Genomic DNA, 25,902 nt, shown 5'->3' with positions numbered 1-25,902 from the left:
AATTTCAATCCTGTCACATAAGCTGATTTGTGATCTTGTTAGTTAGCCACTCTGGGCTTCAATTTTCTCTTCTGAAAAATAAGAAATATAGTAACTATCACTTATTGTTTAAATGGGAAAACATGAAATAACCTAGCATGGTATGCCATTGGTGCACGTTAGTTCTTGCCTTCTCTAAGACAACAGTGAGAGAGAAAATCAGAAAATTTTACTGGGCAAAATTAATTTTTCAAGAGAGTAAAATGAGACCTAGAAATATTAAACAAAAACCAGGGGGTGTGGGTGCGAGTGAAGAAGGCTTGGCCGTGTTACATAGCTAGTATAGGACAAGATTGGGAGAAAAGCCCATCTCCTGTTCTAGTTCTCCAGTGGTACAGTTACCCGGTCTAGTTGTAAGGGTATAGGGAGAGATTCTAACTTCAGAAAGACACTGAGCCAACATACTACTAAATTATAAATTCTTCTGGAAATTATGTGCTCAGGCAATAACTATTTGTCAGGAATAACAAGATATAAGTACCCAATAAATTTGAATATGCATAAGTCATTTCAAAGCAAAAGTAGTTTATGAATTAATTCTAACATATAATACATTTAAGTCATTATGTGAATTTAAGTTTTTATTTGTGTATTTCACTGTAGTGCTGTGACAACAAAATGACATCTGTGTACCAGAGCATACATACATCAACAGTAAGATGTAACTTTTCATTACACCACTGCTAGAATATTTAGCTTTTCGTAGGACACATAAGCATGTAAGATGGCCACACCAAATAATTTTCTGTTTTTTTTTTCCTTAGATAACCTTAATTTTTTTTTTTTTATCAGTAATACTTTATCAACCTCACTGTTAAGAGAACTGTAAATTATCTGGGTGATGGGGTGTGAGGGAACGGGGGAGGAATCATTCAACTGTGTTATACTGTAATAGTTTGCTACAGTAATCTCACACACACCAATAAGGAACTGTCATCATAATTAAGGGCTAGTTACTGTTGTTAGTTGCACAATGATAAAGTTCTTTTGAAAATATTGGTTAGCCCACTTATATATGAAAAATGCCCTTTCCACTTATGCAGAAGAAAAAAATATTCAGAAAGTTATTTTTGGCCTTGCTATGTCAAAAAGTCAACTGTACAAAGATCTACGTGTCAAACCTAAAATTATAATTTTAAAAGTCTATTAAAAACAAAAATGTCATGCATTTTTATTATCAATTATGCAGAGGCTTTAAAACTGTTGCAAGACCATATAGTATATATTAGCTTTTATACTGCTAATGCACAACTAACAGCAAACTTGATTAGATTAACAGAAATCTGTCTTAATTACACCTTTATATATCACACTAGAGACAAATGCCACAAGATCTGCAGAAACATTCAGTTCTGAGCACTTAAATGGCAGGATAACTTTTTGTGTTGTAATCCATCACATACAGAATAACAAAACAAAAGGAAAAAATTCTGCAGTTTCACGTTACAAAAAAACGTACTGCTGTAAAATATTAAGAAGGGGAGTAAAGGATATCATCTATAACACAAAGTAACAACTAGTGTCAAAGAGCAAACAAAACTCCTAAATAAAAATATCAAAATACACATAGCAACTGAAGCACAAATACTGCATTAAATACAGTAAAGATTTAATAAGACTAGTTAATAAAAGACACAAAAATAGGAGGAGCTAGGGCAACCAGTAAATAAAACCAAAATAATGGGGAAAACATGTGAAGCATTGTTTTTCCCCTAGTTGGAGCACAATTTTTTTGGGTGTCTTTCCATTCATATAATACCTAACACTGTACATTAAGATATTAATGTCACAGAAAAACTTGGTTCTTCCATGAAATTCTTTAAATTCTTGATAAATTTTTCAAAGTAGACATTATTATGAATGAAAAACAACCAACAAATGGGCACCTGTTGTTTTTAACACTGCAGATTTACAGGAACTTTTTAAAAGTTATCATAATCTTTTTTGTCTTTTTTCCCCTCAGCTTCAAATCCATCAACTCCATCGCTATCCCTTCTTCGTTTCCTGTTGTTGTGGATGTTAAAACGTTGGCTCATTTGGGGTAATGGATCCATGCCTAGAACTTTGTGTATCTGGCGGAATGCAAGGAGTCTCAATGCAAACTGCAACAAAAAGAACCAGAATTCAGAGTTAATTTTAAAAACCAAAATATTATTAACTAGGTTTATATTTCCATATAACAATATAAAAAAGCATGTTTAGTGAAATAAACACCTCGAATAATATTGTTTCACAACTGAAATACTCTGTATGTTCTAATATTTATACTTTCGGGCTTTTCTGTATGTATGCTGTTTTGCTTTTTAAACATAAGTTAAGGGGTTCCTGGGTGGCTCAGTCAGTTAAGTGTCTGACCCTACCTAGGTTTTGGCTCAGGTCATGATCTCAGGGTCATGAGACTGAATCAAAAGTTGGGCTTGGTGCTGGGAGTGCAGCCTGAAGATTCTCTCCCACTCCTTCTGCCCCTCCCTAACCCACTCATATGCACTTGCATTCTCTCTCTCTCAAATTAATGAAGAAAAAAAAGATGTAAGTTAAAAAATAAATCTTTAAAAAATGTAATTTTTACTACACGGTCATGTATGTGCAGGAATGTATTAGGCATCAATATTAGAAAATTTCAAGACATAATCTATCCTCAAATTTCTGGGAATATATACCCCTTAAATAAATTCAAAATATAGTCATTTAATTATATGGCAAATTTCACAATATGGTTATAATTTTCAATGTAAATGTTTAGATTATTTTTTGAGATAATATAATTAACATATCCTAGGAGTCGCCTCTTAAAGTGTACAATTCAGTTTTTTTTAGTATACTTACAAAGTTGTTCAACCATAACCATCTCTAATTTCAGAACATTTTCATTTCCCCCTGACCCCAAAACCCCATGACCCAATGTTAGTTATTCCTCAACCCCTCCACCCTTAGGTCATGACAACACTAATCTACTTTTCTATTTCTATGGGATTTGCACACTGTGGACATTTCATATAATATATGGCTTTCTGTGCTGGCTTCTTTTACTTAATGTAAGATTTTTAAGGTTGATCCATGTTGTAGCATGTATCAGTACTTCATTCCTTTCAATGGCCAAATAATATTCCACTGTGCAGATTATTCCCTATTTGTTTATTCATTCATTCATTCACCAATTGATGGGCACTTGGGATGTCTCTACTTTTTAGCAGTTATGCATAATGCTGCTACAAACATTCCTGTACAAGTTTTTTTATGGACACATTTTCAGTTCTTTTGGGCATTTAGCTAAGAATCAAACTGTTATTGAAAGTGGGTGCTGTTGAGACAATTTTTACAATTTTTATCTATTTATTTGAGAGAGAGAGAGAGCGAGCACAGGTGGGGAAGAGAGGGAGAAGCAGGCTCCCCACTGAGCAGGGAGCCAGATATGGGGCTTGATCCCAGGACCCTGAGATCATGACCTGAGCCCAAGGCAGAGAGGCTTAATGGACTGAGCCACCCAGGCACCTCAATTATTGTTTTTTGAAAGCGAGCAAGCAAGAGCAAGAGCACATGTGGGGCATGGGGAGGTAAGGTGGGGAAGCAGGAGGGACAGAGGGCGAGGGAGAGAGCGAATCTTAAACAGCTCCATGCTCAGTGCAGAGCGCAATGCAGGGCTCAATCTCATACCATGAGCCCATGACCTGAGCAGAAATCAAGAGTGAGATGCTTAACTGACTGAGCCACCTGGGTGCCCCAAGACTATTTTTAATACCTATTTATTTTCTTCAGTTGAGATTCAGTTGTTGGTTGTAATTATCTGTGTGAGAATTTACTATTCTAGAACTTTCCCTGATTATATGATTCCAATTCCTTAGGACTTTGCCTCATATATTGCCCTTTGAAATCCTGAAAGTCCCCAAATCATCTATGTTAAGGACTGATATAATATACTATTTAGTCTGTAATTCTGGATTTTTGCCAGTACTGGGTGCTTCTCTACCTCATTTAAGCTATAAGGCTGTTAACTTTCTGAAGAACTAGGAATATTTATCATAATAGATACTAATTCTTTATTGAGAGACTTATAAAAGATAAACAATGTTTTCTTCTGTATTCACAGAAAATACCCAAAGATATCTGGCATACAATAATGAATATTAGTAGGTCTCTATGGCAGGGATATTACTGCTAATCATCAGCCTATTCAAATACTAGGAGCTTCTAAATACAGGAATACTCCAGTAAGTAAAATTAAGCATCTGAGATTAGAGTGAGCATCCTATAGCCTCTTGTTATGCATGTGGCTTGTATGTATTTCTGACATTAACGAGAGAACTCTGCCACATAGTTGGCAATTATTAGCAGCAAACAAAATTTGAGGATAGTGGAATTATTCCCAAAGACACCTTGGAATTTTAAAATAACACTGAGGAAGATTTAAGGTTCACTTTACAATTTCTTTTGAGGGGTGAGGGTTAATACCTCTGGGAAGGGATCTGAATAAATGACCAAGGCTGTATCTCGCAGAAGCAACTTGAAAAGATCACTGAAGAGTAAGACTACAGAAACATTCAAAAATAAAGATAAGCATGGGGGAGAGGGATAGACTTAGAAACAAAAGGAGGAAGAAAATTATTTTATTTTATTTTATTTTTATAAACTTTTATTTATTTATGATAGTCACAGAGAGAGAGGCACAGAGACACAGGCAGAGGGAGAAGCAGGCTCCATGCACTGGGAGCCCGACGCGGGACTCGATCCCGGGTCTCCAGGATCGCGCCCTGGGCCAAAGGCAGGCGCCAAACCGCTGCACCACCCAAGGAGGAAGAAAATTATTAAACATGGGTGCTACAGGTCACCAAGAAATAAACTAAACCAAAATGGGTATAATTCGTAGAGCTTACTCAGATTTTACCAGTTACATATGCACTCCTGTGTGTTTAGCTCTAATGCAATCTTACCATATGTGTAGCCTTGCACAGCCACATTACAATTAAGATAATAAACTGTACCATCACCACAGGATTCCCTTTATAGCCATTATCAACTATCCTTACTCCCATCCCTAACTCCTAGGAACTACTGCTGTTCTCCATCCCTGTAATTATGTTATTTTGTGAATATTACATAAATGGAATAATGCAGTTAACTCCTTCACTTTCTTTTTTTAACTTCTTCACTTTTATTTCTTATTTTTTTTTAGAAAGACTTTATTCATGGAAGACACACAGAGAGGCAGAGACATAGGCAGAGGGAGAAGCAGGCTCCCTGAGGGGAACCTGATTCCTTCACTTTTAATCACTTTTTTTTTTTTAAACGATTTTATCTATTTATTCATGAGAGACACAGAGAGAGGCAGAGACACAGGCAGAGGGAGAAGTAGGCTCCTTGCAGGGAGACCGATGTGGGACCCATCACAGGACCCCGGGATCTCGCCCTGAGCCAAAGGCAGATGCTCAAAAATCACTTTTAACAAAGACATTTGTTACTACCTCCTAAACCCAGACCACTTTCTTCACAGTCAAATTAAAAAACAAAAAACTGGGCAGCCCGGGTGGGTAAGCAGTTTAGCGCAGCCTTCAGCCCAGGGTGTGATCCTGGAGACCCTGGATAGAATCCCACGTCAGGCTTCCTGTATGGAGTCTGCTTCTCCCTCTGCCTGTGTCTCTGCCCCTCTCTCTATGAATAAATAAAATCTTTAAAAAAATATTTTTTTTACCTTAATTTTGACATCTCCCAAATTCCAAATTATTGCTGCCAGATGAGGTAACAAATCAAGAACTTAAATCCAAAAATTAATGTCTTAGAATTAAATTACTACTGTTCATAACTAGCTGCCTTTTCTTCCCTTAGTACATTTTTGGAATAAAAAAGGAAAGCTATAGTAATTTTAGACTTTTTTTCCTTCCTTCATTAGATTCACGTATTTTTTCTTTTCTATAAATCTTTTCCCAATAAAATTATTAACTGATAGTGATAATAGCTAACATTTATTAGTAAGATCCTTCCCATATATCAGATACTGTTTATACACTTATATACATTAACTCATTTAATCCTCCCAATAATCCTGCCTGACAGGATATACTACTTTTATCCCTGTTTTATGTATCAGATCAGTTAGTATTCAAACCCAGGGAGTCTTCACTCTAGAGCTCACACTCCCTCACACACAAAGATTTATTTACTTGAGAGAGAAAACTTACATGTAAGCAGGCATGGGGTGGAGGGGGCGGGGGGACACACAGGATGCAGAGGGAGAGAAATCAAACACACTCCACGATGAGTGCAAGAGCCCAACATGGGGCTGGATCCCACAACCCATGAGATCATGATGTGAGCCAAAACCATTAGTTGGACACTTAACTGAGCCACTAAGGCATTCCAAGCCCACACTTTTAATTAACTACACTAGACAGCCTTTACAGTGGCAAGAGAGGCTAAATTAACAATAATTACCATAAACCACACAGCATTTCATTTACAACCAGAGTCTATGTAAATAGTTCATATACTGATCATGATATACCCAGACTTAAGAAGACACTGAAAATTCAACTGTATTTTTTTTATAATACACTTAAACATAAGCATTACAGTTAGAGTAATACAATTTAACTTTATATTAGTGATTTAATTTAACTTTAAATTATATCACCTCCAAGGGCTAACTTACTAAAGAAGAACAGAAATAATTATTACACAGTGACTTCTTCTAAAGGACAATTTAAAAAACCAAAACCTTAAGGGCAATGACCCAACAACAAAGCTTTGGGATTAGGAACACACTGCTACCTGTGCACTGGATGTGATGTCTTCACGCTGTTGGTCAGTCATTGTTGCCAAGGTATCAAATGGATCCTTCTCACAGGGATCCAGAAGTCCAGGACTACCTATAAGCAATCAACATAGGGAGAAAAACACATTAGCAATATCCATTTGAAAAGAAAGAGTTCTTATTCAACTATTAAACACACAAACATTACAAATGAAGCAAAACTTACCTTTAAGAATAATCCCTGAAGAAATGCACTCAAAAACTCTTCTCAGTGCATCTCCAGGGCTCTGAGGACTAGAAGCACTACTGATTGCTTTCTCTACTAGTAACTCCATAGCCTACAAACAAAAATATAAAAAAATGTGTTTAACAGCTTATAGCCTAAAAAAAAAAAAAAATTCATTTTCAAATACCAGAATGACAAATTATTTAAAAGTTGTCATTAAATTTTTTATTTTACTTCTTAAAGATTATTTGACAGAGAGAGAGAACACATGTGCGAGCGCACACAAGCAGGAGTGGCAAAGGGAGAGGGAGAAGCAGGTTTCCCACTGGGCAGGGAATCTGATGTGGGGCTCAATCAGGACCCTGGGATCATGACCCAAATTAAAGACAGACAGATGCTTAACTGACTGGGCCACCCAGGTGCTCTGCCATTAAACCAGAAAATAAATCACATACAAAACAATCAAAATGAAAAAATAAATCAAGTAATGAAAACAAAACTCATGAGGCAATATATATATATATTTAAAGATTTAATTTATTTATTCATCAGAGACAGAGAGAGAGAGAGAAGCAGAGACACAGGCAGGAGAAGGAGGCTCCATGCAGGGAGCCCGATGTGGGACTCAATCCCAGGTCTCCAGGATCAAGCCCTGGGCCGGAAGGCAGGCGCTAAACTGCTGAGCCACCCGGGCAGCCCTCATTTACATTTTAAAACTTGAGTTATAATTCACATAATTACCATCACATAAGATCCATTCTTTTAGTGTACAATACAGTGGTTTTTAATATACTTACAAAGTTGTTCAACCATAATCACTATCTAATTACATAATATTCTCATTACCCCCAAAGAAATTCCATATCCACTAGCAATAATAATTCATCCTCCTTTTCCTCCAACCCCTGGCAACCACTAAACCACTTTCTATTTCTACAGATTTGCCTATTCGGGACATTTCATACAAATAAAACCATATAAAAAGTGGCTTTTGCATTTGGTTTCCTACACTTAGCATAATGTTTAGGTTCACCCACGTCGTAGCTTTTACTGAAATTTTAAATATGACCATCAATATAACACTCAAAGAAACTGAATAGATTGGAACTGTAATAAAACCCTTAAAAAGATAATGAAGCTGAAAATACCTTAGTAAGAATCCATTTTTAGTTGTGTACCTATGAAGCTTATGGATATAATGTGAGGTAAAAACCATATCCACCTATTTGCCCCAAGGCCATCACACAAATCTGTTAAATAGGAATGACTCTAAAAGGTTTAGACATGTAGAGACTGCAGTTCCAAACAAATTAGGAATAAATTATAAGTGACATAAATTTAAAGAGACAGTACACATTAACAACTACAAAACATGACAGCTAAGGGCATGTGGGTGGCTCAGTGGTTGATCCTCTGCCTTTGGCTCAGGCTGTGATCCTGGAGTCCTGGGTTCCCGCAGGGGGCCTACTTCTCTCTCTGCCTATGTCTCTGCCTCTCTCTCGCTCATGAATAAATAAATAAGATCTTAAAAAAACAAAACAACAACAAAAAAGCAGACAGCTAGCAGCATGAGATTGAAAACAAAAAATGAAAGTGAACGTATAATGATAAATGCAAATCACAGTGAAAAAAATTAAGATAGTTCAGTTTACTCAGTAGAAGGATGCAGGGAAATGTTCAAGACTTTTTTTTAAAAAGGGTTTTCACTTAAGAAACTTTTAGTATTTTAAGGAATCAGCTTCAGTTACTCAGACAACTCTATGAATGTATAATGAATATTTCTCCCTTTATAGACAAACCAAGTATTATTTTAAGATGTCCAACAGACTGTGAAATCCTTAAGAATAAGATCAGGGTCATTTATTTTGAACTCTTGTGCCTAGCATAAGGGGCCAATATATAGGAAAGACTAATATGTCTAGGAAACAAAATACTTTTGAAAATAATACTGCTCACAAGGGAAATTAAGGATAATAATTATCAAAATTAATGCTGTGCTTAAAATACAAAATACAGGACAGCCCGGATGGCTTAGCGGTTTAGTGCCGCCTTCAGTCCAGGGTGTGATCTTGGAGACCTGGGATCAAGTCCCACATCAGGCTCCCTGCATGGAGCCTGCTTCATCCTCTGCATGTCTCTGCCTCTGTCTCTCTCATGAATAAATAAAATCTTAAAAAAAAAATACAAAAATTAAAAAAAAAATTTATTTATGATAGTCACACACACACAGAGAGAGAGAGAGGCAGAGACACAGGCAGAGGGAGAAGCAGGCTCCATGTACCGGGAGCCCGACGACGTGGGACTCGATCCCGGGTCTCTAGGATAGCGCCCTGGGCCAAAGGCAGGCGCCAAACCGCTGCGCCACCCATGGATCCCCATAAATACAAATTGAGCCATAAAATATGCAACTTTCATAAATAGAGTTGACCCTTGAATAACATGGGTTTGATCGGTATGGGTCCACTTACATGTGGATTTTTTTCAATAAGTGTAACAGAGAATTTTTTGGATGCCTATGACAACTTGAAAAGCCAGATGAGGGCAGCCCGGGTGGCTCAGCAGTTTAGTGCTGCCTTCAACCCAGGGCCTGATCCTGGAGACCCGGGATTGAGTCTCATGTCAAGCTCCCGGCATGGAGCCTGCTTCTCCCACCCCTGTGTCTCTCATGAATTAATAAATAAAATCTTAAAAAAAAAAAAAAAAAAAAAAAAGACAGATGAACCATGTAGCCTTGAAATATCAAAAGAATTTAAGAAAAAGGTATTACTATAATACAGGATACAGAGGTACCTGGGTAGCTCAGTTGACTAAGCATCCAAATCCTGATTTCAGTTCAGGAAATATCTCAGGGTTGTGAGATAGAGCCACATGTTGATTGGGCTCTGTGGTGGGCAAGGAAACTACTTAAAATTCTCTCTCCCTCTGCCTACCCCTCCCCGTCTTTTAGGAGGAAAAAAAGAATACAGGATATAATACATATTAACATACAAAATGTGTTAATTGTGTAATTGTTGGCAAGGCTTCCAGTAAGAGTGGGCTATTAAGAAGTTAACTTTTCGGGGGGAGTCAAAAGTTATTCATGAATTTTGAACTGTGTGGGGGTTGGTGCTCCTAACCCCTGCATTATTCAAGGGTAAACTGAATCTCAAACTTTTAATAAGTACTTTTAGAGAATGTTAAGAGGAAAGTAAGTATTATAGCTGATTGTTTAATGATATGTGAAGATATGTTCCAAGTAATTCAAAGCTTTATCAAAATCTACTAACTGATCTTATGAAAAAAAAAAAAAAAGAAATGAGAATTCATGATTTATACTTGCATATAAAGGTAGAAACTAAAAACCAAGGAAGAAATAAATTATTTATTGAAAACCAAGTCAGTATGTATACACCCACAATAAAACTAAGTCCACTATCTGCCTTCTGAGATCATTTGCTATGAAGTGAGCATTTAAAAATATTAATTTTCTTTTTTTTTAAGATTTTATTTATTTATTTATTCACGAAAGACAGAGAGAGAGAGAGAGAGAGAGAGAGAGAGAGAGGCAGAGACACACCAGAGGAAGAAGCAGGCTCCATGCAGGGAGCCTGACGTGGGACTCGATCCTGGGTCTCTAGGATCAGGCCCTGGGCTGAAGGCGGCGCTAAACCGCTGAGCCACCCGGGCTGCCCAAAAATATTAATTTTCTACAGAATACAGTTGTTTGTTAAGTAAGCAGATATCTACAGTTAGGAAAGCAACCCAAGTAGAATACACGTGGCTTATAAACTCTGAAATATATGTATTCAAGTAAAAGGACAACATCAAAGATGAACACAATTGAATCAGAGAAATAATATTTAGACTATAAGGACCTTGGTACCTTAAATTATTTAGAGAGAAAAGCTCTCCATATTAAATTTTTTGAAATCTAGGGTTTTAATATTTATTTTTTATTTATTTTTAAATATTTTATTTATTCATTCATGAGAGACACACAAAGAGAGAGACAGAGACACAGGCAGAGGAAGAAGCAGGCTCCATCAGGGAGCCTGATGTGGGACTTGATCCTGGGACTCCAGGATCACGCCCCAGGCCGAAGGCAGGTGCTAAACCACTGAGCCACCGAAGGATCCCCTAATATTTACTTTAAAAACCACTCATGGGTTCCTTTCTGGCATTTAGGATTTTTTTAAAGATTTTATTTATTTATTCATGAGAGACAGAGAGACAGAGACAGAGACACAGGTAGACGGAGTGAGAAGCAGGTTCCATGCAAGGAGTCTGATGTGGGACTCGACCCCAGGACTCTGCGATCATGCCCTAACCCAGAGGCAGATGCTCAACCACTGAGCCACATAGGTGTCCCTGGCAATTAGGATGTTGATGTGAGGACATGGTGGGCCCTCTGGTGTAAAATTCCAGATTTCCCTGGGTCTTCTGGTAGGAGCCATCGTCAACTGCTGGTAACACACAACCAAAAATTTATATTATCATCTCTATGAAGGGGACCAAGGGATGACCGAACAGACTTCCTGCCATTGGTTTGAGTGCCATGGTGATGGCTACAGTGAAGAAAGACAAGCCAGAGCTCAGAAAAGAAGATACAGGGCAGCCCCTGTAGCGCAGCGGTTTGGCGCTGCCTGCAGCCTGAGGTGTGATCCTGGAGACCCAGGATCAAGTCCCAAGTCCTGGAGACCCAGGATCAACTCCCACATCAGGCTCCCTGCATGGAGCCTGCTTCTCCCTCTGCCTGTGTCTCTGCCTCTCTCTCTCTCTGTCTCTATGAATAAATAAAATATTAAAAAAAGAAAAAAAAAAAAAAAAAGAAAAGAAGATACATCCAGCAGTGGTAATTCAATAATCAGTCATACAGGAGAGGGGCACCTGGGTGGCTCAGTGGTTGAGCATCTGCCTTTGGTTCAGGTTGTGATCCCATATCCCAGGACAGTCTCACATGAGGCTCCCCCACAGGATGCCTGCTTCTCTCTCTGCCTATGTCTCTGCCTCTCTGTGTCTCTCATGAATAAATAAATAAAATCCTAAATATAAAAAGTCATACAGGAGAAAAGATGGTGAGTTTCTCTATTCTGAAGATAATGCAAGGGTCATAGTACACAATAAAGGCAAAATGAAAGGTTCTGGTATCACAGGAGCAGCTGCAAAAGAGTGTGCATACTTGTGGCCCAGAATTTCATCCAGTGCTGGCAGGATTGCATAATTCTTTGGTGTATTTGTTTTAAAAAATTGTTCTTAAATATTTGCACCCTCCCTAACCCACCACTTATGAATTCTATTTTCCTTCCCATCTCTAGTAGCAGTAGTAATGCTTACTATGTAGCAAGTACCATGCTATAAACACTTTAACTGCACGACTTCATTTAATTCTCGTAACAAGATGCTATTATACCCCAATTTTTAAAAAAACATTTTGTGATAATAGATAAAAACTTAAAAAAAATAAAAAGCACAACAAATATTTAACACTGGAAGTTTTTATAAAGATTTTTTTTTAAAGATTTATTTATTTATTCAGAGAGAGCGAAAGAGTGGCAGAGACATAGGCAGAGAGAGCAGAGACACAGGCAGAGAGAGAAGCAGGCTCTATGCAGGGAGCCCGACGTGGGACTCGATCCGGGGTTCGCAGGATCACACCCCGGGCTGCAGGCGGTGTGCCAAACCACTGCGCCACCGGGGCTGCCCCAACACTAGGAAGTTTGATTAAATAATAGAAATAATAGTACTTATTCTCTTCATTATAGCTAATACTAAGTACTTATTATATAACACTTAGCACTGGTCTAAGTTCTCACATTAACCAATCACCTTTTGGGGATAAACAGGACTATTTTTCTTTTCTTTTTCCTTAAAAGATTTTATTTATTTATTCATGAGAGATACAGAGAGAGAGGCAGAGACATAGGCAGAGAGAAAAGCAGGCTCCCTGTGGGGAGCCCCATGCGGGACTCAATCCCAGGACCCTGGGATCACAACCTGAGCCAAAGGCAGAGACACTCAACCTCTGAGCCACCCAGGTGCACATTATTCTCATTTTACAGATGAAGATGTTTGTATTAATAATATTTTATGAATACCATTATAAGAAGCAACTGTATACACAAAAACCATTTCTATATTCCAGTTGACATAGGTTAATATTGATACATGCATGACACACTTCCATTCCTAAATCCATGTGTAGGATGTTCTATTTTTGTATTACATTTATATATAAATATTTATGCATAGCACCTTATTTCATACTCAACAATTCTTGGTAAAAAGTGTCACATCTTGTGGGAAAAAGATTCAGAGGTACATGTACTTTTAAGTAGACGTTTTCTGTTGGGGGTAGCTCAGTGTTACACTATTGTTTTTAAGCTAAAGTGAGTGAAATGATATACTTCAGGTATAATTTGTGGATTCTTTTCAAGGTAAGACAATAGTTGTTAGTTCTGAATGCCAGTGTCCAATCATTTAAAAACTCTTCACTGGTACTAAAAGCAACAGACAGGGCGCCCCTGGCTGGCTCAGTCAGTAGAGCACACAGCCCTTCATCTCAGCATCTTGAGTTCGAGCCCCATGTTGGGGTACAGAGATTATTACCACCAACAAAAAAAAGTGACAGATGGGAACTCCTTTACTACAAGCCACCATTAAAATCCAAAATACTTATATTCTTGAAAACAAAAAACCCCAACAAAATACACAGGAATACTGAATCACATATTTCAACAGCTATTTGAGCACGGAGTAGAATTAGCAGTTCTCTCAGGTACTTCTTTAAAAACTGTCCTTTTACATTTGACAGATCATTCTTTTTTTAAAAAGTGAGGTACAATTCATATAACATAAAATTAAGTACTTTAAGGTGAATAATTCAGTGGCATTCACTATATTCATTATGTTGTGCAACGACCACCTCTATCTAATTCAAAACACTGCCCTAATTCCAGAGTAAAACCCCTTAACTCATTAGGTAATTTCTCCCATTCCCTCTTTCCCCCAAGCCTCTGGCAATCCACCAATTTGCATTCTGTATGTACGAATTTGTTTATTCTGGATATTTCACACAAATGTAATCCTATAATGACCTTTTGTGCCTAGCTTTCTTTACTTAATTAAGGTTTTGGAGGTTCATCCATGTTGTGACAGATCATTCTTCTTTGTAAAATATTCCTCACCCTCATCTATATTGTTCAGAAATAAAAACATAATAGGGCAGCCTCGGTGGCGCAGCAGTTTAGCGCCGCCTGCAGCCCGGGGCGTGATTCTGGAGACCCGGGATTGAGTGCCGCGTTGGGCTCCCTGCATGGTGCCTGCTTCTCCCTCTGCCTGTGTCTCTGCCTCTCTCTCTAGCTGTGTCTCTATGAATAAATAAAAAATCTTTAAAAGAAAAAAAAAAGAAATAAAACAATAAACATTAAAGAAACTAAGTATATGCCCTTTGTAAATTATAGCAGGCATACCATTCCAAAGGAGGTTTAGATACTACATAGCAATTCTGGTGTCAGACCAATCTGACAAGAAATCTACCTGCATTTTTTTTACTCAAAGGAAATAATCTGAATGCTAAATAAAACTGAAGATAATAAAGATCATAAGACTTTCACATTTCTTTTATGAAAATCAAGAAACATTACTTTCTGCTTAAACTGACAGTATAAAGCCAAATTTCATGGTCTCTTGTCCCAACACAGGATCAAGAAATATGTTACAACACACCTAAAGCAAAAATGTAATCGTTTCAACCAATTGGAGGAAATGGTCAGTGAAAGAACCTTTCCAAGGAATTGAGTGCCTTGAGCAACTCTCCATGCACCTCCTAACCTGGTTCTCCAGAGAGATGGGGGTAGAGTTGGCAGCTGAGTGAAACAAATCCAAAAATTTTTAGCAATAATCTCCCAGCTAAGAGAGGTAGATAGATTAACTTATATTGAAGGCAGTCCCAGAAATTTTCCTAAATGTAAAAACCCCTTCTACACTCCCTTCCATTTTACCAGAGAAACGAAAAGAACAGAATTCACCATCCTAAAAAAGACTTGTAAAAAAAAAAAAAAAAAAAAAAAGACTTGTAGAAGGGAGGAAGAAAGAACAAGAGAGTCCTAATTATTCACATCTAATTATCTCTAAACAGACATCTGGCTAACATGTAGGTAAAAGAAAAATAAGTAAGGTAAAATATGCCAAAGGAGGAAGTGGTAGGGAAAATATATTATCACGGAGGACTGTGAACTCTCAACACAACTGTCCCAAAGTGGCTTCACAAATCCAAAAACTTTGTTGGCTCAGGAAAACAGAAGTTGTTCCTAAAAGTGGATGGTGGAAAAAAAAAAAAAAAAGTCGATGGTGAATTGGAAAAAAGGTAGCAGATTCTGCATAGGCAAAGGCTCTAGGTGGCCACTCTGGGTTTGAAAACCAAAGCCTGAAGGTATGCCAATGGAATCTACCGCACAGAGTAGCATAGCACATTCAATCAAGATGTAGAAGCACGGCCTATAGCTGCAACAAGGCTAAATACAGCAAATCCATACATTTTTCTAATAAACAATACTCAAAGCAGAGCTCACAAAGAAAGAAAAAGGAGAGGAATTTAAAAAGGCATGGATTGGGCAGCCTAGGTGGCTCAGCGGTTTAGCGCCACCTTAGCCCAGGGCCTGATCCTGGAGGCCCAGGATTTAGTCCTGTATGGAGCCTGCTTTTCCCTCTGCCTGTGTCTCTGCCCACCCCTCTGTGTCTCTCATGAATAAATAAACTCCTAAAAATAAAAAAAATGAAAAATCTAGAATTCTCTATGGACTTTGAGTGATAATGATATGTGATCTAGGTTCACTGCTTGTAACAAATGTACCTCTCCAGTGAGGAATGTTGATGGGAGGGTATGCATGTGAGAGAGAAGATCCAAAAATTTTTCTAAAAAATAATGTCTATTAAAAAAATAAATTAAAAAATCTGTTCTGGGGATGCCTGGGTGGCTCAGGAGTTGAGCATCTGCCTTCAGCTCAGGAAGTGATCCTGAAGTCCCAGGGTCGAGTCCCACATTGAGCTCTTTGCATGGAGCCTGATTCTCCCTCTGCCTGTGTCTCTCCTGAATAAATAAATAAAATCTTTAAAAATAAATAAAGAATAAAATGAAAAAAACTGTTCTGAAAGGATTTATTCTTTTTAATTTTTATTTATTTATTCATGAGAGACACAAAGAGAGAGCAGCAGAGACACAGGCAGAGGGAGAAGCAGGCTCCATGGAGGGAGCTCGATGTGGGACTTGATCGATCTCGGGTCTCCAGGATCACACCCCAGGCCCAAGACGGCGCTAAACTGATGAGCCACCCAGGGATCCCTAACAATGTATTTCTTATGAAAGCAATGACAGTTGGCAGAGCTTCTCAAACATGACAGAAATTCAAAAAACTTAAGCACTGATAAAAACTATTCAACAATAAAAAACTATCAGGAAATGAAAAGGAAAAGCCCCAGTGGTTGGCTCTGAACCATTTAAATATCGAACATTAGACAATCTTAGAGAATATGAATATAGAAGGTAAATATATTACTAAGCATTCAAATTCACAATGATGGAATTTATATATATGCACTTGTGGAAAATATAATTTGATGGGGGGAAAAAAGCTTTAGAAGAAACCTGAAATACAAGGAAAATTTTTATTTTTTTAAGATTTCATTTATTTATTCATGAAAGACACAGAGAGATAAGTTGAGGAGGGAAAATGAAGCTGGTGGCTGATCTTTGAAATCATGTACATAGTTTAACACTGTTTTTTGGTTTTGGTTTTGGGGTTTTTTTTGTTTTTTGTTTTTTGATTGTTTAAAACACACCAGAATGTCAGTATTTTGACATTTTAAAATGCTCCTAGTACTATCTTAGGCAGTGGGTTTGGTTTCCTTTTCATATTATTTTTTCCTTTCCCCAAAGAATCAACTCCTTGGATTTATCTGCCAGATCTACCATTTTCCTATTTAATTCTAATTTCATCTCTAATTTTCTGTTTTCCTTGAAGTTTATTCTTTCACACAATTTTTGAGTTGGATACTTGTTTCATTCGTTCTTTTTTTTCTCTCGTTATTTTAATTCCAATATAGTGATATAACAATTCCATACCTCACTCAGTGCTCATCAAGACAAGTACAGTCTTCTTTTTTGGTTTGGGGCAGGGAGGGGGTTAAATTAATTAATTAATTTTAGAGAGAGAAAGAAAGAGAGCACACGTGCGCAGAGCTGGATGTGGAGGGAGAGAGAATCTCAAACAGACCTCCCTGCTGAGCACAGAGCCCAAGGCAGGGCTAGATCCCATGACCTTGAGAACATGACCTGAGCCAAGATCCAGAGTCAGAAGCTTAACTGACTGAGCCACCCAGGCCCCCTTGAGGGAATTTTTAAATTCTTTGTGAATCAAAGCAGAGTTGCTCTTGTTTTTGTAAATAATTTCTAGTTTTAACACACTGTAATCTGATAAATGTATTCTGTTTATAATACAATTAAAGTTTCTCTTTGTAGTCTGATCTGTACAGTTTTTATAATCTTTGGGCATTTTATTTTTTTCCTGTGGGCACCTTAAAGAGGTGTTCTCAAGGTATAACACTCAACATACACCTCTTAGTTCAGCTTAATCATTTTGTTCATATCTTCGATATTTTTTCCTCACATATTTTTTGTCTACTTCATTGACCCATGGATTAAATGCATTAAAATCTGCTAATTCTGTTGTTTCCATTTCTGTTCTGTTTCCTATAATTTGTTCTTTGTTTTGTTGCAGTTTGTTGCAGTTTGTTTTGTTTTGGACATAAAACACTTAATACAGTCAGGTCATCATTGTGAATGCAGTCAGGTAGTAGACTGCAAAATTAATACCCAAAATTAATAGTTTTTATATATGCAAACAATAACCAGAAAATAGATGTGAAGGGGGAAAAAGGCTCTAGAAGATAAAATATCTAGGTACAAACAACCAAAACCAAAACTTAACATGCACAGAATATATTCATACCTAGGCAGGTACATTATATTAACTTCAGTAAGCAGGACATCCTGCTCTCTGCTAAAAAGAGTCAATACTACAAAAGTGATAATAATTCCCCAAATGAATCTATTAATTCAGTGTAGTACTATTTAAAAGCCAAAATATTCTTTGTGCAAGATGGTGCTTAAAGAGAGGCAAAGAATACAGAGGGATGAATGTGATGACTAGGACAATCAGAAATTTAAAACTGAAGCTTCATGGGCAGCCCCAGTGGCGCAGCGGTTTAGTGCCACCTGTAGCCCAGGGGATGATCCTGAAGACCCGGTATCGAGTCCCACGTCAGGCTCCCCCCGCATGGTGCCTGCTTCTCCCTTAGCCTATGTCTCTGCCTCTCTTTCTGTGTCTCTCATGAATAAATAAAATCTTTTAAAAAAGATTATACAAGTAATGTATAGATATTTTGTCCTTGTAAAAACTAAACATTACAGATCTCTAATCATAATCCTTTCTCCTACTCCTCAGAGACAAATGCTATTATAAGTTGGAATATAGCCTTCTCAAAGCTTTTTTTATGCAGAGAAAAATTTTTTTATTTTTTTAAGATTTCATTTATTTATTCATGAAAGACACAGAGAGAAAGAGGCAGAGACACAGGCAGAGGGAGAAGCAGGCTCCATGCCCAGAGCCCGACATGGGACTCAATCCAGGGGCTCCAGGATAACGCCCTAAGCTGAAGGCGGCGCTAAACCGCTGAGCCACCCAGGGATCCCCGATAATTTTTTTAAGTAGAATAGAAAACCCAGAAGTCATAAAAGATTAATAGATTAGATTTTATAAAAATATTAAAACTCTGATATAGTGAAAATCATCATATAGCTAAAAAGCAGATGAAAAACTGGAAAACATTTTTGTTACAGGTAAAGACTAATTTCTTATAAAAAGAGTTAATTAAGAAAATGTTGAGTAACAAAGGAACTGGTAGTTAAGAAAAAAATAATTCTAAATGCCAACAATTACTCAATTAAAGAAATGTAAATTAAAAAGAGACAATTTTATATTTACTATATTGGTAAGGAGTGTGATGATATTCCAGAGTTAATGAGGATGTGAAGGAAATGATCAATAGTTTTTGGACGTTTTTCAATGATCCAATTTTCTGATAAATAATTAGCACATGGTTTTTGATCTTGGAATTCCAGCCCTACCAATTTATTACATGAATTATAATACTCACAAAAGGCTGACAATAGTATAATGAAGATTTAATGGAAAAATAACTGCAAACCAAAATGTCCATCAAATGGATACCAGTAAGATAAATTATGGCCCATCCACACAAAGGGAATGCTATGTAGTCAATGCAAATAGGGTAGATTTGACTATGCCCTTCTCTAAGAACTCCAAGATGTATTTTGTTAAGGAAAATGCAAATAATCTAAATAGCTTGAACAACCCTGTGTTCAGAAAAAAATTAAAGAATTAAAGTAAAGAAAATTAAAGAATTAAAGTAACCTGGCTATTCAATTCTCACTAACCCAACTCTGAAATCAATAGGCTCAATTATATTTTTATTTTGTTTTTTTAATTTTTAAAGATTCCATTTATTTAATTCATGAGAGACAGAGGGGGAGAGAGAGAGAGAGAGAGAGAGGCAGAGGGAGAAGCAGGCTCCATGAAGGGAGGCTGATGCGGGACTCGATCCTGGGACTCTAGGATCACACCCTGAGCTGAAGGCAGACGCTTAACCACTGAGCCACCCAGGCATCACTCATTTATATTTTTATTTTTTTAAAAGATTTTATTTATTTTATTTATTTATTCATGAGACACAGAGAGGGGGCGGGGGCGGGGCAGAGACACAGGCAGAAGGAGAAGCAGACTCCATGCAGGAGGCCTGATGTAGGACTCAATCCCGGGACTCCAGGATTACGCCCTGGGCCGAAGGCAGGCACTGAACTGCTGAGCCACCCAGGGATTCCCTATTTTTAGGGAACAATTTTTTAGATTGTATTTATTTATTCATAAGAGACAGAGACAGAGAGAGAGAGAGAGAGAGAGGCAGAGACATAGGCAGAGGGAGAAGCAGGCTCCATGCAGGGAGCCCGATGTGGGACTTGATCCCAGGACTCCAGGATCATGCTCCGAGCCTAAGGCAGATGCTCAACCACTGAGCCACCCAGGTGTCCCCTCCCCTATATTTTTAAATAAACTCCTGCTCTATCTGAATTCTTGCTATTCAGGAAACAAAAGTGCTCAAACATGAAAGAGATACTAGCACATATATGCAAATAAGAACATATATGGTGTATATGAATGCACTTTTATCCTGGAAGTAATCACAACAAACTGTTAAAGATAATTTGCAATTAAATGAGAAGACTTTCACTTTTTGGTGCCTTTCTGCATTATTTGAAATTCCTAACTTTGGGGATCCCTGGGTGGCGCAGCGGTTTAGCACCTGCCTTTGGTCCAGGGCGCGATCCTGGAGACCCAGGATCGAATCCCACGTCGGGCTCCCAGTGCATGGAGCCTGCTTCTCCCTCTGCTTATGTCTCTGCCCCCCCCCCCCCCCTCTCTATCATAAATAAATAAAAATTAAAAAAAAAAAAGAAAAGAAATTCCTAACTTTGCACATTTTTTCTTCTTCATATTTTATTTCACAATCTATCTTTCTGAATTCTTGAAATTTTAAACTTTTACACATTATTTTTCTTTTCTTTTTTTTTTTTTTTTTTACACATTATTTTTCTAAAATAAATATTTATTTATTTGAGAGGGACAAAGTGCGTGCATGGGGAAAGAGAGAGAAGGAGAAGCAGACTCCCTACTCAGTGGGAAGCCCAATGAGGGACTCCTTACCAGGATCCTGAGATCATGACCTGAGCCCAAGTTAGATGCTTAATCTAACTGAGCCACCCAGGTACCCCTACACATTATTTTAAAAAATTGTCAAAAGAACCCTGGATAGGGAGATTAATAGCTTATTTTTAGTCTTTATACTTTTACATAAGTAAAAGCCAACTAATGACGGCTGTTATTTTAGAAAATAAAGACAAAAAGAAACATCAGGTGCAATTCTTTAAATAGTACAACCTCAGAAAATTAGACAAGACTATGACCCCCACTAAATGAGGAAAGAAACCGTATTTAGAAAATGAAAATAAAATTGATAATTCAATGTAAGAGGAGATTATAAAAACTGTGCAAGTATTTCCTAAATGTTTATTTTTCACTCCATAAAAATTACATACTACTTACCCAGCTTGGAAAATCAGACCATGTTGGAACTCGCTGACAGAGGTCCCGGAGAATACGTATGATAATCACACAGGACTGCAGACCATTAGCTCTAGCCTTGAGAGCAACACAAAAACCCAGGTGAATTAACCTTAGAAATATTGAAAATATCCCTTGATGAAGAAAAGTTAAAATACCACTGTTCAATGGAAGCTCAGATAAAAATAAAACAAAAATAACCACACTTAAAATTAGATTCAATGAGCTGCCATTTACAGCAGTATTTTATGCCAGGGTTAGTATTTAAAAGCTGGTATTTTAGGTCAAAGTAAACAGATTATACAAGAATAATATTTCTTGATCCCCTGTGAACCTTGACCTATGTTCATTTAAAACAGTAAACTTAAAAAAAAATCTGCCTACATTAGAAATAAAAGAAAAAGTAAAGAGCTAAAAAGTTTGTCTAGGGACTGAAAGGTTAAGGAAATCTGTTTGGTTTCCCTTCTGTGCCTTTGCATGACTGCAAAGTCACTAAACCAAACAGCTGCTTCCTCACCTTTCACTCCCTACACTTATTAACTTAGAGAAAGAGGGGAAAAAATCTTAAAACTATACACAAAGCTTTAAACACATATTCCATTATTTAAAGCAAAAGTTAATCTGCAGCCTTATGGAATATAATATATATACACAAACATGTGATGTTCCTGAACAAGTAAACTTTAAAATAGCCACTAAAAATAAAAATAAAAAAACCCAAACTACAAAACAGCCCCCCAAACCTAAGGTTATTGTCAAATTAATAGTAACTGCAATATGCAGATCTTCATAGCCAGCTTTCTATATTAACATATTTTCTGAGATTTAATTTAAAATAGTATTGCTTGGGCAATCTTTTGAAATGTTTAAACACAGTTAAACATGTTGTACTGAACTACTCTCTCATAAGGCTACAAGAAAAAAGTAAAATGATGTTCCGAACCTGGAACCACTTAGCGTGGCGTAGAGCAGCCAGAGCGTCAAGGCATTTTTGCCTGTCCAAGACGTCCGGTGGGTCTTTCACCATACCCGAGGTTACATCTAAAATGGATTGAATTGGCAAAATGCAGTGAGGAATGGGTGTTTGACCAGGTGAGCAAGACACTTCCTTAAAGTAGCATCAGTGTCACATGAGCCATTTGCAAGCTTACCAGCACTTTAATGTACCCAGTATTTTCAGCAAATTTATATACTCCAATGTGAAAATCAAAAGGAGAATTTAGACTCTTAAGAAATATAATAAATAATTTCTGCAAATAAACCCTACCCACCAAAATAAAATCAAAAGGAAGGATTACTGGACACAGCGCACCAGCACAAAGACAAGACAAGAGGGAACACAAAAATCCACCTTAATAAATAAGAGTTCATGATAAACTATTGAGTTTGTTCAGTATTCTAAATGGTCATAGGTTATTCTGGGCTCACATAGCAAAGAACTAATAATAAGTATGGAATGACTGATACAGTAATAAATCATGGAAAAAAAAAAAGAGCCCCAAATAGGCATTTCTAAGGGTCAATGCTTTCTCTTCTACAAGGAAATTTTAACTCTAAGGAAATATGAAATATTCTTTTTTTTTTTTGAAATATTCTTTTAAAACGTTCCCAGATAATACTCCAAAGGATAATTGGAGAGAAACTGGGTATAGTGGAAAAGGGAAATAAGAACCAACATGGTTAAACTGGGTAAGTATAGAAAAAAGAAGAGATGCAGTAAGCAGAATGCTTTGATGATAATTATAATAATACATATGCCCTAAAGTTATATGACTGATTTTATATTTATTTATTTATTTATTTATTCATTTATTTATTTATTTATTTAAGATTTATTTATTTATTTATTCAGAGAGAGCGAAAGAGAGGCAGAGACACAGGCAGAGAGAAGCAGGCTCCATGCGGGGAGCCCGACGTGGGATTTGATCCTGGGTCTCCAGGATCACACCCCAGGCTGCAGGCGGCGCTAAACCGCTGCGCCACGGGGGCTGCCCTATATGACTGATTTTGAATCAGATTACGTATTAAAACATAAAGGAGCTTTTTAAAAAATATTTTATTTATTTATGAGATAGAGAGAGAGAGGCAGAAACACAGGCAGAGGAAGAAGGAGGCTCCATGCAAGGAGCCTGACACGGGACTCCAGGATTACGCCCTGGGCCAAAGGCAGATGCTCAACCGCTGAGCCACCCAGGCATTCCTAAAGGAGCTATCTTTAAATGAGAAAATCTGAACTTAAACTAGGACAAGAAGTTAACTTTATATTCATGACAGATAGACGGCCAGCTATATATTCATGTAAATGTATCTGTAAAGTATGTATAAAAGTAACAGCATACTTGCTAATCAAACTATTCGAAATAGCAACTAAGTCAATCTAATTAATAGCTCTTAAAGATTGAATAGTACAAACAATTTTTAAATACAGCATAATTACATACCAGGTGAGTAATCTACTGAATTTACCAGTCTTCTGGCTAAAGTACACCAAAATTATGGGGTATTTAGGATATAATTTAATAAATCATTGAGGGTACCAAATGAATAATGCAGACAAAATAAAAAGGGAGTTAAAGACGATTTTTTTATCTTAGAGTTATTGCCACTTTCGGCAAGATATTTAATTGAATATATTTTGCATGAGCATTCAGTTATCTTAAAAGACACCTGACCTTATTTTAAGTAGATAAAACAGAAGCATATTCTAAAACTGATAAATCTATCCACTGGGCTTTCTATTCTTAGTTCTTGCTCCTCAAATAATCAGATGATGCAGACTTTTCAGAAGACACGTTAGAAGGGTAATTTACAGATAAAGAACATTATAAATTAACACGGAAACAAGAGTCTGGGTACTAAAAAAACTATCGAGGCAAAATATTAGTGATTTTTAAAAAATAGTGAACAATCTCAAAACCTGCAAGACCTACTATTAAAAGTCAGAACCATATTGAGCATAAGAGATGGGGCTATTCTGATCATGATAAGAAAAAGGAATATAGGAAAGCACAGCTACTAAGGAAGTACAAAAGAAGGAAATAAAATGAAATAAAAAAACCACTCCTCAAAGTGGGATTACAGAACTGCTGAAGGACCCTTTTTCTATGTCCCTTATTTACATTATTTGCTAAAGCTAGGATGCAAATAGGTGACAATGTGCAATCTCTTTCTAAAAAAGTTTCTGAATTTCTAATGTTATTTTCACAATGTTATAATTTCCTTCAATATATAAGAAAAATTTTCTTTTTTTGCACATAAGCATTTATAACTTTGACAATTTTAATTAATGATACAATTTCAAAGATGCCAAGACACCTATTGCAATTTAAAAACAAATTAAGAGCTAGAAGTATAGTTTCTGTTGAATTTAGAGTGTGGATTTTTGCACCCATTTTATACTTCAAGTGGATTAACCCCTTAGGTATATTGTACTAAAAACAAAACAAAACAAAAATCACACTCGTTGCCTAATACCCAGTTAACAAAACAAAAATCAGTTAATTTATTTTTTAAAAAAAGCATATTCTTACCCTACATAAATCTAATTCATAAATTTTAAGGGGTTAATCACCAGTTAGAAGACATGCTGTGTCCACACTATTTTATGATTAAAAGTTAATGGGAATATATTAATTTAAATTAACATGGTTATGTAAAATATATAATCCACCCACAACCATTTAAAAACTAGTGTGAACACTGCTCAATTCTAGAATAGACAAAGACAAAACAAACAAAACAGCCACACAAAGGACAATAAATGCCAGACTCTGCATCCAAAATCCCTCCTTAATCAAATGGCAGGTGTGACACTGAGCTTTTGAAAACCTTGGTCAAAAATCCTTCCGATGTCTTGGCAGCAACCCCTGACAGGAATCAATCCCCTCTGCTAGAAGGCTTTGGACCGGGCCTGATAAGCTACAGGTGGAAAAAAACACACACATACCTTACTTGCTGCAGAAAAGACTCTGTAGCAAGGGTTAGAGCATTTCGAACATTTCAAGCTTCAAGTCAATTAAATGTTAACTTAGCATTTAACTGTCAAACACAGTACCATAAAGTAAATCTGTCATGCGTTTAACAGTTATTTGGGCAATTTCATAATTTCCTTTAAATAATTGAAAAATAAATTTTGGTATTAAACAGGACCATTAAAAAGGCTACCACAGCGAAAGTCGCAAGTCTAAAGATTTATAATTGCTCTTCCGGCAAAGCCTTCCTTACCCCCTGTACTAACTCCCCAAAGCAAGCTATAGGCTTTAAGTGGTTTTAAGACACAGAGCATTGGGAGCTGCAGTGAGAGAGAATACATACCGTTATTCTGCAGCAAGAAAGAAGCAATCTTCATAATGAAGCTAAAGACATAGTTTACTGCAGTTATCTGCAGCAAGGAACACTCTATCAATGTTTCTACACTTTTTGCACATCCAACTTTTCAGCTCAGTGTCTTGAAGTAAAATCTTCCAATTTTGGACTGATCATTTCTCTCACCAGAGTATTTTATGAAATCCAGAACAGTAATTCTAACTCAAGTCTGGGTCAGACAAAAATATAATTTTGTTTCCTTTAGAGGGGATAGGTTATCAAAGACTCTACTACAAATGCAAAATGAACTTTAGACTTTTGCAATGTAATAACTCAATACTGCACAAATTTAA

General features: G+C 36.9%; 1 protein-coding gene across 4 annotated transcripts in view; it reads right to left on the bottom strand.

Moving 5' to 3' along the window:
• Positions 1-607: 607 nt before the first annotated feature.
• Positions 608-25,902, bottom strand: part of ZFR (zinc finger RNA binding protein) — an 81,178-nt gene continuing 55,883 nt past the window's right edge. For 2 of the 4 annotated variants that reach the window (XM_072757129.1, XM_072757128.1), the window contains 5 exons: positions 22,188-22,285; positions 21,227-21,322; positions 7,011-7,122; positions 6,802-6,899; positions 608-2,141 (listed from right to left, as the gene is read on the bottom strand). In XM_072757129.1, coding sequence (XP_072613230.1) covers positions 1,962-2,141; positions 6,802-6,899; positions 7,011-7,122; positions 21,227-21,322; positions 22,188-22,285 — 584 coding nt within the window. In that variant the 3' untranslated portion in view covers positions 608-1,961. The remainder of the gene's footprint in view (positions 2,142-6,801; positions 6,900-7,010; positions 7,123-21,226; positions 21,323-22,187; positions 22,286-25,902) is intronic. The other 2 variants (XR_012001315.1, XR_012001316.1) reach the window with 1 other exon arrangement.

Source organism: Vulpes vulpes, chromosome 4 (assembly GCF_048418805.1).
Source record: "Vulpes vulpes isolate BD-2025 chromosome 4, VulVul3, whole genome shotgun sequence".
Classification (NCBI taxonomy): Eukaryota; Metazoa; Chordata; class Mammalia; order Carnivora; family Canidae; genus Vulpes; species Vulpes vulpes.
This window is presented reverse-complemented; position numbering and strand designations above follow the sequence as displayed.